General features: G+C 29.4%; 1 protein-coding gene and 1 long non-coding RNA gene across 2 annotated transcripts; one reads left to right on the top strand and one right to left on the bottom strand.

Annotated features, from left to right (window-relative positions):
* The first annotated feature begins 1,499 nt into the window (after positions 1–1,499).
* On the top strand, positions 1,500–13,608 carry LOC126739558 (methylosome subunit pICln-like). Its single transcript, XM_050445310.1, has 5 exons — positions 1,500–1,747; positions 12,723–12,865; positions 12,920–13,068; positions 13,123–13,243; positions 13,302–13,608. Exons 1-5 carry the CDS (start codon positions 1,629–1,631, stop codon positions 13,400–13,402), a joined length of 633 nt encoding a protein of 210 aa, XP_050301267.1. The 5' UTR covers positions 1,500–1,628; the 3' UTR covers positions 13,403–13,608.
* LOC126739580 (uncharacterized) lies at positions 2,816–4,384 on the bottom strand. Its single transcript, XR_007661662.1, has 4 exons — positions 3,991–4,384; positions 3,570–3,731; positions 3,368–3,511; positions 2,816–3,111 (listed from the first exon to the last, which is right to left on the bottom strand). It is a non-coding gene; the product is annotated as an uncharacterized LOC126739580 (long non-coding RNA).
* Positions 13,609–14,650: the final 1,042 nt, after the last annotated feature.

Genomic DNA, 14,650 nt, shown 5'->3' with positions numbered 1-14,650 from the left:
TTTAATATTATTTGGCAAGTTATTCCACATTGTAACTCCGACAACCGAAAATGACTTGTGGAAGTTACTTGTTCTATGTTGAGGTATCCTAAAATTTCCAACATTACGAGTATTGTGTAAATGCGAGAGAGTAGTAAATAACTTATTTAAATAAGGGGGTTGACCCGACTTTATTATTTTATATATAAAGGCATATATGTGTAATTTTCTTCTCCTTTCCTTTAAAATAGATTTTATTTAAAATAGAATTTATGTTTAAATAAGGTGTGATATGCTCCCGATAGGCAGCGCTATAAGAAAATCTTATACAGCTATTTTGCAATTTTTGTATAGATCTAGAAAGCTCAGATGTTATAGAATTAGAATATACGATATCACCGTAGTCGAGTAAGGAGAGAATAAAGCTATTGCAGAGATAATATTTGGTTTTACTCTTTAAGACATTTTTAAATCTGTACAGATTTCTAAGACACATATAGCCTATATTTAATTTGTTCTTAATGTGTGTCTCAAAACAATCCTAATATTTTCACTTCATTGACAACTGGAATTTTTTCTCCATTAATCTCAATATTTATACTTTCATATAAGTGTCTCAGAATTCCTGACTTACAGCCATATAAAATGATGTTTGATTTAGCACGGTTAATTTTTAAGTTATGCTCATTGGAATAATTAACTATGTTTAGTATATCCGATTTAATTTTTTGCTCAGAAATATTAAAATTTAAAAAATTTAATGGCATGTATATCTGAGAATCATCAGCATATCATTGTAATTTACAATGTTCAATACAGGTATACAGTACATATTTTAGTGTGCTTTAAATTACTCTAATACATTTTTTCTCTAAAATAATTCGGAGAGCCAATATTTGACTTTATTAGAAATTACATGATTTCCTATGTCTCGCCTGGCGGTGCAATACTCTGTATAAATTCATTATATAGATATTGTAAATTCATGATTACGTTTGACTTTTCGCTCCACAGTCAACAGTCTATATTTTTTTTAAATCTTATTTTTACTTTTCGTAAATAAGTGAGGGTTTATGGAATAGATATTGTTTTTAGTGTGTGGAAGGCTGGTATCACACAGATACGTCAACCTTGGTGAAATTGCAGTGTTGTTCGTATCTGTGTATCCGTTTTATACTCGCGATGTCTTCCTAATTTGTCTCACAAACATCTATTTAGATGATCACTATTTTTATGCATATACATTTAATTTTTGTGTTTATTTAGGCAAATAAAAGTATTTTGATTTAATTTGATTTTATTCGAATCCCCCAGGATTATATAATAAGTTATGTGATAGAGAGATAATGAACAAAATTCTCAATGTTATCTTGCTTTGTTGCGACAATTTGTTTTTGGGACATTTTATGGTTAAATTATTCCGTTTCGTATGCTTTATTTCCCACGCGGCAGCGTGTAGCAACAAAAAGTGTAATCCCAAAGATAAAAAAAGAAGAAGAGAAGATAAGTGTCATGGTATCATAACTGTCACTTGTCCTTAAAAACATTCCCTTTAAAAATTAGCAAATATCAACAAAAGTAGTGATTTACCGAAATTAATAATTGCTCTAGGCTAAAATACTCAAAGAAATCAATAAAACCCAATTAAAATGGTTATCGCAAACTGTTTTAGATACCCGGAATCTAACATCAAGTTCGAGCAGAGGAATATTAGGGCAGTATTAGATAAAAAAGATCTGGGGTTAGGGACCCTATTTGTTAGTGAGAGGTAAATTTTATATATTTTATTCTATCTGAATCAAATAGATTGTTGAAAATGGTTAAAGTGACATGATATTTCAATAGTTAAGTCTCAAGAACTGATGTTTCACATGTTTCATTATATATAACCAAAGGAGTGGCCATAAAGTATAAACCCTTAGAACACTGAAAGGCTAGAAGTAGCATGCCGTGGAACTATGGGCAGGTTTGTTTGCTTGCAACATCTCTGATGCAATGATGCCAAGTGCTTATAGAGAAATGGCAAAAATCACTTTATAATATCATAAAAATTTTCAGTTGTTTCCGAAGGCACAAAACAATACTACTTCTCCCCTTTAATAAAATATCAAGCATTTTTTAAAAATAAATTTGATAAGATACTCTATATTGAAGTCAATATAAGTTAAATAAATGAAAATAAAGTACGAAGAAACGTGAAAATGGTAATGGCATCGCAACGCCGCTCGATCGCATTGTTGATGTCACCGATACAAGCACTCTTTACCAGTGATGTCGTCAACAAATATTTACCTGATAAATTTTTATTAATTATTAAAGAGTTTGAGTATAAGTAATATTACCATTTATGAGCTATTTATGTGTTTTTTTTAACGGACTTCATTAGAGGAAGGTCCTAATGAAAGGCAGCATTTTTGTCAAAGCATTTTTATGGAAATTAAATATTTTATTAATATAATATTATAGATTTCTTAATAAATCATGTTTTAAGACACACATTTTTAACATTTTGCAAAATTTTATTGTTATTGTTATATTGGACAAAACTCAGTTTTACATCACTTACTTATATCACATAATAAATACTTCTATGGTGCTGACTTTTTCACAGGGACAGTATTGCTTCAGCGAAAAAAGTTAAAACTACAAGGATGTTCAAATTGTGAAGGAGTTGCAGGTTTTTTGTAGGTTATAAGATTTTTATTATGAGTATTTAGCCTGTATAATGGTTTTGAGACATTTAATAGTGACCTATATAATACCTAATACCAATTATTATATCATATTAATTTATACTGAAAAACAAAGCTAAGAATAAAGACTATGTACAATAGATTAGATAGTTTATTAATAGTAATATACAAACAAGTACTTTTACAAGTCAAATAAAATATGTAGTATGTTGGGCTTTTTCGAAAATCATGTTATTATTTTTTGTTAGTATGTTAGTATTTTAATAATGACTTGAGACATCTAATTCAATTTCTTTGGCGCAAATTTGCTTGTTGCAATCCTCGAATTTTAATTTTTTGTTCTTTATTTTTTTTCCATAATCTGGTGACAAGTGATTTAGCTTTTGAAACGGTGGAATCATCAGTGCTTAGGTCCTCAGGATATCATTTTGATTTTGCCCTAGAATAATATACATAAAAATATAGTATTACCAAAATTAAAGAAAAAATTTAAAAAATGTATTATGATAATCCAATTGATCAATAAAATGTATGTTATTATAAAGAATCTTTGTAATATCATACATTTGATTAATTGCATTTAATTAAACAAATATAATACAATAAAATACTATATCACTTTTAAATAAGATATATAGAATAGGATGATACATGGCATAAAACTAGTACCTAGTCTATTTTGATTGTATTTTTACCTTTTCCTTGGCAGAGTCAGGGAATGTGTAGCAGTTAAACAAAAACGGCTTGGATGAGAAATAGTAATTGTTGACCTAGACCCCACGGTTACTGTAGAACTATAATTCTCAGATGCAGTTATTGTTGATGATGAATGATCAGATCTGTAATTATACAAAATTTGGTGTATCAAGAATATTTATCTATTTTAATTATCCATACTTGTCTATATTAGCTTCACTGTTTGTACTATATACCGTTTTGAAAGCTAAAGAAGTTTTTGCACTCTTCAGGAAAGTTACCCCTGCAGCTTTGAAGGGTAAATCACTTGGTAAATTAACTGAATTATCGGCTGCTGTGTTTTTAACCAGTGCATCAGAAATCCTAGTAAAAAAATAGTTTTACACACATACCTAATTTAATAAGTATTAGGTATAAATAAAGCTTATATGAGTAACACTAATACTTTTTGTGACGAAGCTATATGTTTTACAACATAGCCCAAGCACAAGTTTTAAAAGGTTGTTTTTTTAGCTTACATAATGTAGTAAATAAAAGCATGCAAACCTTTATCAATAATTTTAAGGTAAAATATAGTAATACTCTATAAATATACTAGAAAAATATATTTTAAAAAAATTACCTTTAAGGTAGAGCTGATTTTTTTAATAAAGTCTGGCTACTGATAATATTATCTCCCTTATATCACTTCTAGGGATGTGATCTGAACAAACAAATATGTTCTTTTTAATTGTGTTGATTTCCGTTAATGAAACCCATTGTTCCCTTTGGGCATAATCATTAGGCAATCTATAATAAGTATTTGATATTCAATCAAAAAGCAAAAAAAAATTACAGTAATAAATTAATATGTGGTGCCAATTACTATATATATTATTGTAAGTTGCAATAAGGTAAAACAAAAAAAAATATGGAACAAATTTTAAAGAAAGACAAAATTAACTGTATACATAGATATCAAACTATATATAGATAGGTACATAGGTATTATGCCATCTTTCTGCCAAAACAACAAAAAAAACATAAAATCCTGCAATAAAACCAGGGACAAAATTCTAGTTTTATATTTTTTATAGCCTATTGATAGATGAATATGTTAAAAAATATATTTAGATTTAAAAATATAAATATTTTGGTATTTTACACACACTTTCACATTCAAGTTTTTATTAGGTTTATATCTATAAGATCCCCTATTCTACGTTTATGGTGATGGTTACCCCATGATGTGATGTTATGAAAGTATCCGTACTTACTTGTGAAAAGATCGGCATGAATCGCCTTTTTATCATGATGCGGCACAAACGACACAAGTTTTTGCTATCCTAGCAATTTTAAAAAACACTAAAATGTGGCCTTTTTTCCTTTTTAAACCAAAAATGAAAGAAAATACACGAATCCCGAATATAAACAAAAAGCCGTTTGACAGATGACACAACGCGTATGGCTTAGGCGCTTAAGCTCCGGTGTTGTCGCTTCAAATTTTTTAGAAGCAGTTTTAGGGATAAGAATGTTAATAATTTTGTTTTTTTTTGCTTAAGGATATTATATTTATTCTTAAAATAGGTTAGTTAATTGTAGTATTTATACTTTTTATTTTAAATTTTCCTATAAAATACAACACAAATAAGTTAAATTATCGTTATAATGTTTGTTAAAATATAGCTAAAAATTTCCTCCGTTGGAAATTTGTGTCGACTTGACAACAGAGAATCGGCACATATGTTTGTAAATAAAACACCCCTCTTGCCCCTGTGCACATGTTGGACTCAAACAAAGTTGTTGTTTACTAATTCTAGCCTTTCAATGTTCTAAGTATAAACCTATAAGGTCAGTAAATTAAACCAACTAAATACATATTTTTAGTTAAGATAATAGATGCCATTATGGTCTACATTTTTAGTAAAAAGGCTTCAGTTGATGCTATTTAAAAACTGAGTTAACTTTTTTTCTTAAGAAATTTCTCAGCTTCTGATAGCTCAAAATCTTGTGATTTCCTTTTATCTTCATGATGCGTGTCCCATAGCTTATATAACTATTGTTATCACCTCAACTAATTTTGGCAATAAATATTTGAGAATTTACAATTTATTCTAATCACAGCATTAATTAAACTATATCTGCTAATTCTATTTCTATATTAACTTGCTTAAAATATTGTAGTTGTCAAAAGCTTGAACCTACAGAGGTACCAAATTGTCAAATAATAACCTTTTTTTTAATTTAATGTATGCCTATTTTTTAATGAAACATGTAGTCTTTTAAGTAGTGTTTTAAACCTATCCCAAAATATAAAGTAAGCCAATAATGATTTTTTTCATGATAAGCTAAACAAAATTGCTCTTTTATTATCTCTTTTTTTTACCATTGATATCTTATTGCATTATAATAGCATTTAACCATAAAAATACTTTACCCACTAACTATTGAGTTATACAGTATATTTTAGTGGATTCTTGATTTTCATTCCATCTATCATTAAAATTAAAGATTTGTATATTTACATATTTCAGTTTTGCATTTGACTATATTAATAGTAAAATCTTCATGACTAAAAACTGGGCATTCAAACTTATTATATACTGATATTGCAATTTGTGTCTCTATAGTAGAACTAAAATTGAGAGGGGAGGATGCAGACTATCTACTTAAGGGTATCCTTGCAATGGCCCAAAATTTTAGACTTAAACCAAATAAATAATAATAAGTAAATTTTATTCAAACTTCTCAAAAAATAGGTATACAATAAATATATCATGCAAAGTGTTCAATGGAAACAAATCTGTCAGTACACCCAAGCAAAAATATATATAGTCAATAAATTACTTAATCTTTAAGTTGAATTAGTGTTTAAGATTAAAACACATTTACAATTTGCTCCTTATAGAAATAACCAATGTGGAAATTTAAGCTTAAGAATAGTTGAAAGAAAAAAAAAGCACCAAAATAAAAAAAAATGTTTATTATAATAACCAACATAATCCATATCTAATATTCAATTAGAATTTTATTATAAATTTAATGTTTTGTTCCAGAGATTTTTTTTTCAGCAATCTTTGACATTTTGCAGATAATAGCTTTTCCGTTAGTTCTTTCCATTAGGTTTAGTATTTTGACAGTGTGATATAAAATTTAGGTATTGCAGATTTTAATCTGTAAAATGTCTAATAAAATATAATCACAGCTTTCAAGTAAATTGTATCAAGTTGCAATATTTTAGCCTCTTTAAATAAAATATCCAAAGAATATAACTTAACCTACATTACTTACCTTTAAGATATATTTCTGGCTAATCACAAGAGGCTGCAGGATGGTTTTAGTTGTTCTGCCTCTTCTTGTTATGCAATAATTTAAAATTGATTCAGCCAAGGCCTGATAGATTTTCATTGCAAATAAGTTTATGAATTCGAATGAAAATGTATTCAACATCATGGTACTACTTTAGATTACGATCTAAAGTAACATCTAAATATTTTATCATTAGACCATTAAACACACTAGAATAAACATTGACTGTTTTGGATTAAGTTCAATATCTACACAGGGCACCGAGGGGAGGGGAAGATATTTTGTTGATAATTATGCTTAGTATTCCATGTTGGCAGTGACTACTCAATTTTAAAAAACAAAATTAAGTAATATAATAAATTATTGTAATTAGTGTAATAGTGAAATTTTTTAATAACCAATACTATATTTATTCTTATCAGTAATAATAATTTACATTGTAAATTTGGATTCTTGAGTTCACCAAATTTCCACACAGAACGGCAACACTGTAAAAATCACCAGGAAATATTCTCTCCATAAAATTATTTGGCAACTGCACTCGTTTTTTTTACGTTTGGATGGTGTAGTTTCCTATAATATTAGTATTAAAAGGATATTTTGAGTGGTTTCGGGGAATTTTTGTTAATTATTAATGAAATTAAAACTTCCTTTTTGCTTAAAAATGAATAAAGAAGCCTAAAGTGGGTCACATATATTGAAAAAAAGGATTTTCACAAGTGAGTTTGGTGTCATCCTTATAGGTTATAATATTATAAAAGAGAAATATTTCTGAACTATCTATTGATTATTGGATACCAAAATAAGCTTTTTTCTTTACTTTTTTTAGCAAAATATTAATAGATATACTATAAAATGGGTAATTAAGTATATTGTTATAATCTGACTAATTTTTCGCTTATTCGAACCAGTAAACGCGGAAAAAATATCAAGAAAAAAAAACACAAAGTGGCAACCTTGGATGCTTTCATTTTAAACCTATGATGTATTCTATATTGCCAAGTTGCTTTTTTCTCATTAACTTTTTTGTTAAGAATATTTTTTTATTCTGAAAAGTTTGTTGATTAGTCTCAAAGTATATATTATTAATTATCAACGAAAGAAAATTTTAAAGAGAAAGAGCAAACATTTTTTACCTGTTACCAAATGCAACACATTAAAAAAATATTGACTCGATTAAGAAAAATTTATATTGTATGAAAAATTGGGTCGAAATGTATTGTACGAAAAATTGGTTTGTCATCATTGTCTGAGAGATGGTAAACTCAAACAATCTCCCCTATGGTTTGCAGCATTCAATGTTTTAAGATTGTATCTTTGCTTTTATCTTCTTATCTGTTAGTTGCAGAGGCATTCAATGTGTGCGTCTTTTTTTTTACAGTCCATTTCAAGTGCAATATGAGTTTACTTAATGTACAATATATTTTTGAGTCTACAGAAAATCTGAATTTAATGTTAAGTTTTTCTTGTATTCAATATTGTGGTAATAACTCATTAAGGACTTTTCCCTGAGGCACACATTCTGCCAACCTTGGTAAACTGACAGATCCTTTTATTTTTACATTTTGTTTTCTTTGCTTAATATAATTTTTAAAGGGTTATAGGAGACTTCTAATAATTCTAATTCAAATAATTTTCCATCTGTTTAAGTAGTATAACATGCTTTACTGTATTAAACTCCTTGCCAACATCTAAAAAAATTGCCATGTGCTTTTTCCCACAGTCAAAACATCTTCCAATCTATTCTGTAATGCAGTTGACCGCATGTTCTGCACTCTTATTTTCTCAAATTAAAATTTTGACCAAACATTGAACTCATTAAGTTTCATACATTGCACTATTATTTTTTTAACAAATACACCAACAACAAATATTCTCAATAAAGAAAATCAAGTGAGATCTTTTGAAGGAGTACTAGAGAGGGCAGTTGAATCTCAGATAAGGTTCGTGAGCATTCTTATTTTTAGCATAATTATTAGATTTCTAATTTCTAATAGAATGATCAAATTAATAGTTTGAACAGAAAATTAAGCAGAAATATATATGCAATAAAAAAATTATCTGTAAAGTGCTGCTGTCACAGTTATGGCTCACATTATGGATTGTTATGGATTATTCACCTTTAACATAATACCTGCTATTTTTTGTAAACATTGTTTAAAAAAATTATATCCAACATATTCATTAATTATTTTTATGAAATGACCATTTATTAAAAATAATATTACTAGATACATGGAGCTATTATACTCTCATAAGACTGTGAGTGAGATAATAACTTGGTTAGTTTAATCTGAAATATCGCAAACAAAGAGGCATTGCAGGATGTATTTATTATTCCTAGATACAACAAACATTTAAAACAATTTATATTAAAAGTTTTGTTTGTATATATGGCTTTTGTTATCCCTCAACTTACAATCTAAATTAAATTAATTACTAAAACTTAAATGTTACTTATACAGGGTATTTCGGGAGGAAAGGAAAATATTTTAGAAACATGTTCAGAAGGTCAAAATAAGATAAATCAATCAACCCTTTCTGAAATTATCGGTTCTGAAGTTTTTTTGCAAGATTTTTTCTTTTAAAAGCAACAGAAACAAATACTAGTAAAAAAACAAAATTCTACTAATTTAAAATAATTTCGAAAATACCCCCACCAACTTTAAGGCAACCTGCAGCACGTTTGTTAAGCGTTCGTGTTGCACATTTAATTGCTTGGGGACTATTTTTTAATATTATTTGAAGCATTCAAAATTTGATTGTGGAGTCCTTCTACGGTTTCTACTGGTGTTTCGTACACTAGAGCTTTCATCCGCCTCCAGAGGCAATAATCCAGTAGATTTAAGTCTGGTGACTACCAAGGTCACCAGACTTGACTGAAGGAGGTCTTTTTTAGCCTTTTATTTAAAAGATTATTTGTTAGGTTTATTATTTTCTGTTTTTTTATAATGTTTACATTCACTTTTTATTAGAGTTTATTTTTTATTTTAATAAGAACAACGCTTTAATTTTCAATATGCAATGCACATCATAAAAAAATTGTAATTACGAATATATGCAGGTTTTACACATGTAATTCCTGCATTAGAAAAACATTATACCAATGCCGCGTAATATTTTTTTTAAATTGTGTAAAGACCAGCGTACTATCGCGGGAGCGGCGTTGCAACATCTCGTCTGTTAGGAACTTATCACACACATATGTGTAGTGATCCATTTGCCAATCTCTATATTTATAGGCTGCTATTTACTTCGTGTTACCTATAATTTCCCTCACTCAAAACAACAAATTGTACTAAATATTTTAAAAATTAAGTTTTTAAACAAAAAAATCATTGTGACATATATATTTAACTCTACAAAAAGTAGTTCAAGACTCCAAGCTGTAAAATCCCTTCTTATTAGAAAATCTTTTGTACATCTTAATATCCAATGCAAATAATCCATGCCATAATCGGGTAAGGGTTAATTTTGTGAAAGTAAATTTGATTATTTAAGCTGAAGACAGGATGTTTAAATTTTCAATTATATATAATAGATGTGTTTGTATGTTATATCTTTATATAAAGCTTCTGCTACTGTGAGTAACTTTTTATTTAGACTAGAAGTGCTGTTGTCTGGTTTAAATATTTATTCGAAAGTAATTTTTTAAAATTGATTTTTATATGGTCTTGTCAGATCTAATAATTTTAATCATCAATTAACTTCTCTTTTAAGGATTGGCAGCGCGTTTTGTCTACTCCGAATCCTTTAGAGTCATTTCATGCAATTATTTGAGAAAAATTTAATGTTCCGATAAAAACCTTAAAAACAAAACAAAAATGGATCAAGGGTCTTAAGGTGCTGCTGCAAATCTTAGATCACTGCACTGTATTCGGCAATTTCGTGTAAATAACATTACTTTTACAGACTCTTTTGGCAGATATAGAGCACTATACAGAGTAACAAATAATACTGCAAAGCAAAAATATTAAGTCAGTTAAAGATTCACACAATGTTTAGGGGAGGGTTTGGAAGATAGTAGATGAACTAAGAGGTAAACGGGGGAATATTGCGAAAGTAAAAATTAAACCTGATAGGCTAAATAATTTATATTGTACCATGTAAAATGGCAGGTCCTTTTCCGGTCTGTAGGGCTGGACGTGGTTCATCCTTTCCTTTGCCGACTGATCTACTTGAGCTTAAGTCTACTTTGGGGAATATAAGGAGGAAAACTACGTCTGGCTATAATGAACGTATTTTTATATATAATTATTAATATTGTACGGATATTTTTAAATTTACCTGATGCCGCCCTGGAGGTGCTAGTATCTGCAATTAATCATTATTTCAATACTGGCCAATTTCCCAACATTTTATATTTCTTAGGGTGGCCAGAATCATGCCTTTCTTTAAGGGGGAAGATTCAGAATCACCTTCCTACAGACTCATAGCATTGCTTCCAACTATCTCAAAAATCATTGAGAAATTAATTAAAAAGTGACTTATCCTTGGATGGTTCTGCTGCAGCGGTGTTTTGTGACTTGACGAAGACATTTGAATCTCGTCATGAAATACTAATCTGGAAACTTAGCGGTATGGGTTCAGGAGTTTGGCTCTTGAGTGGTTTAGATCTTATTTGCATAATAGAACGGAAAGTGTTTCTGTGGAAGGTGTTCCTTCAGGGAAGCAGCTTGTGATTCATGATATTGCACAGCATTCAGTTCTTGGACCAGTTCTATTCCTCATTTATATTGATGACAGAAAAATGAATAATGATAAATGTAAATATCACAGTTAACAAAGATATTATTGAAATCAAGAAATATTGTGATTCTAAGAAACTGTGTTTAAATACTTCGAAAGTGTTTATGAATAACTGTGTTATGAAATTTAAATCCAATTTTATTTATGTATTTTTGGAAAATTAAATTATGAACAACTTGGACGAAAATAAATTCTTATGTTAATATATATTGATAATAAACTAGAATTTAAAAGTCATATCACACAGTTGTTTCAAAAAATATTAGCCAATTGTTATGGTATTAGGGTGCTAGCAGGAGAAGTTGATTTTGAAATTTTGAAAGAATTGATTATTTTTCTTTAATTGAATCCCTTTTGGTATGGTTTGTGTTTCTGGGGAGCATGCACATATTACTTATAATATTTTTGTCTTACAAAAAAGAGGGTTCCAACGTCTGTATAACGCGAGTATGAGAGAGTCTTGCAGACGGGTGTTTATCACTTATAATATCCTAACGTTTCCTTCCTTATTTATATTGGAGCCTTATTTGCCTGGTTCTTAAGAAATTCAGAAATATGAAAACAGCAAATAATAAATTCCTAAGAGTAATTATTAAATAGAACAATTAATATTACACAGACTATATTTTCCCAAAAAACAAGACAAAATAGCCCAGAAGAGTGCACGGCTTAGGGCGGCCGTACACGAGCGACTTTTTTGCAGTCATACCGACCACAATTCTGCGGTCGCGTCTTGGCGAACTGCAGCCCATCGTAGGAATAACAGTTTATACCATACAAGGGAGTCGAGCTGCAGTCGAAGTTTTAATTTTTTTGAAGAATTGTGGTCGATATGACAGCCAAAAAGTCGTTCGTGTACGGCCGCCCTTACAGTCTGATGCGCCTGATTTGTGACCAATGGGTGGTCAACGATATCTGGTGGGGATACAGTCTTCTCTTTATCATACCTTAGTAGTTGGGTATACTTCATTTTCTAATGCATAAATCGCCTATCTGTATTATTAATTTGTCAAAGGTCTATAGTTTTATTTAAATATTTGTTATATAATAAATTTAAATTACAATCTTCGACTAAGTTAAAATTTAACACTTGAAACGTTAATTATTTTTTACATTATTCTAAATTTAATCAAATAAAAAAATACTACCAATGTTTTATATAAATGGTTTTTTTTTGACAGACCGTACAGTAATCATGATTTTATATAATTGTAATATTTACTTCATAATATTTTAATAAAGATCATATATTCGACCTGATAGTATCTGTATTTGGACAAATGAATATACACAACTTTTTACATTTTTTTATATCAGGACACTGTGTTGGCAAGAGAAAGACAATGCAGGCTTCTCTGTAGAGTATCAAGACATCTCACTACATGCCATTTCGAAAGATGAAAATGTCTATCCTAAAGAGTGTATCTACTTGATGTTAGATGGTAAACTTACAATGCCTGGTGAGTTTTATAATAAATTTTACGTGAAATAGTTATTAAATCAATTAATTCTAGGAGATGCATCTCAAAATTTAAACCACAATGATGAAGATGATGATAGTGATGCCGAATCAGAACATGAAGTAACTGAATTGATTTTGGTTCCTAGTGATGAAAATGAGACTGCTGTCTCCAGTATTTATGATGCGATCAAAGTTTGTCAGGTGATTTTAAAGTAATAGATTTGCTGTAAGAAGATATTGAGTTTAATATTTTAGGAATTGAATCCAGATCCAGAAGATATGGATGAGGATGATGATAATTTGTATGCAGATGCAGAAGATGAGTTGGAAGAAGAGGGCCATTATGTTATCCAAAATAGAGGGGCTGGAGATGCTGGTAAGGATTTGATTATTGAGTTTGCAAAAGGATATAAAAAATAAATACTTTTTCATAGATATTGATGATATATCCAGAAGAATCGAAGAAAATTCTTTTGGAAATGGAGATTACCTAGAAAATGGTAATGAAGATGATGAGTTTCAAGATGCTGACTAAGCATACAATGTACTGAATTTTCTATATTATATTTGAGTTTTTATTGAATAATGCTAGAAGTTATTGCAACTTTTAGATATAGAAATGCTTGTTTTGTCTTAAATTGTTTTGTATGTTACGAATATAATAGTCCTAATGATAAATATTCCAATAAATTAGCTGCTTTTTTATAAGTTATTTTTTTGAATAAAGTTTTCTTTTGGTAAGAGGTTTTTATTTTAAATACAGAATATTTCCTATGATTTCTACTATGACCTCTCAAAACGGAGATAATTAATAAAGAAAAAGCAAAGATGTTTGTGTGCGATGTGTTTTGTTTCTTAGTTGGTGTGAAGATGCCCCTAGTTGACCGAAAGATGTAACCCTGTAACTTTTGTCTTACGTATTATACTGTGACACTGTAGATTTTTGTGTCCTAGTCACACTGCAATTAAGCAAAAGAAGATGAATTTACTTACAATATAAGAAAGGCAAATGATTATCTTGAGCATATAATGCGTGGCGAGAGTCAATAAATGCCAATTCACAAGCTGACGTTATCTATACAGATCACTTAAAGGCCTTTGATCGAATAGATCATGGTTTTCTTCTCAATAATCTTGACCAGAAGTATGGCTTTTCTTCTCTCTTAATAAACTTTTTAACTCTTACCTTACCATCCGCCTTCGGTACGTGAAATGTTATGATCGTAGTTGCAATATCTGGAGTTCCACAGGGATCCATATAATATATCAGAGTAGTTCACTGTGAATAGTCTGTTAAACGCAGGTGATGCAGAATTATATCATAGCATCAATTGTAGTAAAAGTATTTGAGATTGTATGAAATTCCAAAATAATATTAGACTCGTCAATATATATTATGCAAAAATAATCTGTCTCTGAATGCTGCGTAATTTAGTTGTTTCCTATTCTCTAAAGAGAAACCTAATAACTTATGACTATACTATAGAATATGAGACAGCCAAGAGCAACGGAATTCAGAGACTTTAGGGGTGACGTTCGATGGCGCCTTTTCTTTTCGGCCACATCCAGGACATTATCATTCTGAGTTACCTAATGCTGGATTTTATCATTAGGCACGCACAGACTTTTAATAATATCTTTAGTCTAAAAATTTTGTATTTCCCTTATGTTGGAGTATGTTTCTACAGTGTGATCACCATACTATACAAATCTTATGAATGAACTAGAAGAGGTTCATCGTAAATTTTCGTTCATATAAATGTGACTGGGTGTACCCAGATTT

The sequence above is a fragment of the Anthonomus grandis genome, chromosome 1 (genome assembly GCF_022605725.1).
Source record: "Anthonomus grandis grandis chromosome 1, icAntGran1.3, whole genome shotgun sequence".
NCBI lineage: Eukaryota > Metazoa > Arthropoda > Insecta > Coleoptera > Curculionidae > Anthonomus > Anthonomus grandis.
This window is presented reverse-complemented; position numbering and strand designations above follow the sequence as displayed.

Coding starts and splice junctions, on each gene's coding strand:
- LOC126739558 (XM_050445310.1), top strand. CDS start 1,629: ATGGTTATCGCAAACTGTTTTAGATACCCGGAATCTAACATCAAGTTC. Junction 13,069..13,122: donor ATGCGATCAAAGTTTGTCAG/GTGATTTTAAAG, acceptor TTAATATTTTAG/GAATTGAATCCAGATCCAGA. Junction 13,244..13,301: donor TAGAGGGGCTGGAGATGCTG/GTAAGGATTTGA, acceptor ACTTTTTCATAG/ATATTGATGATATATCCAGA.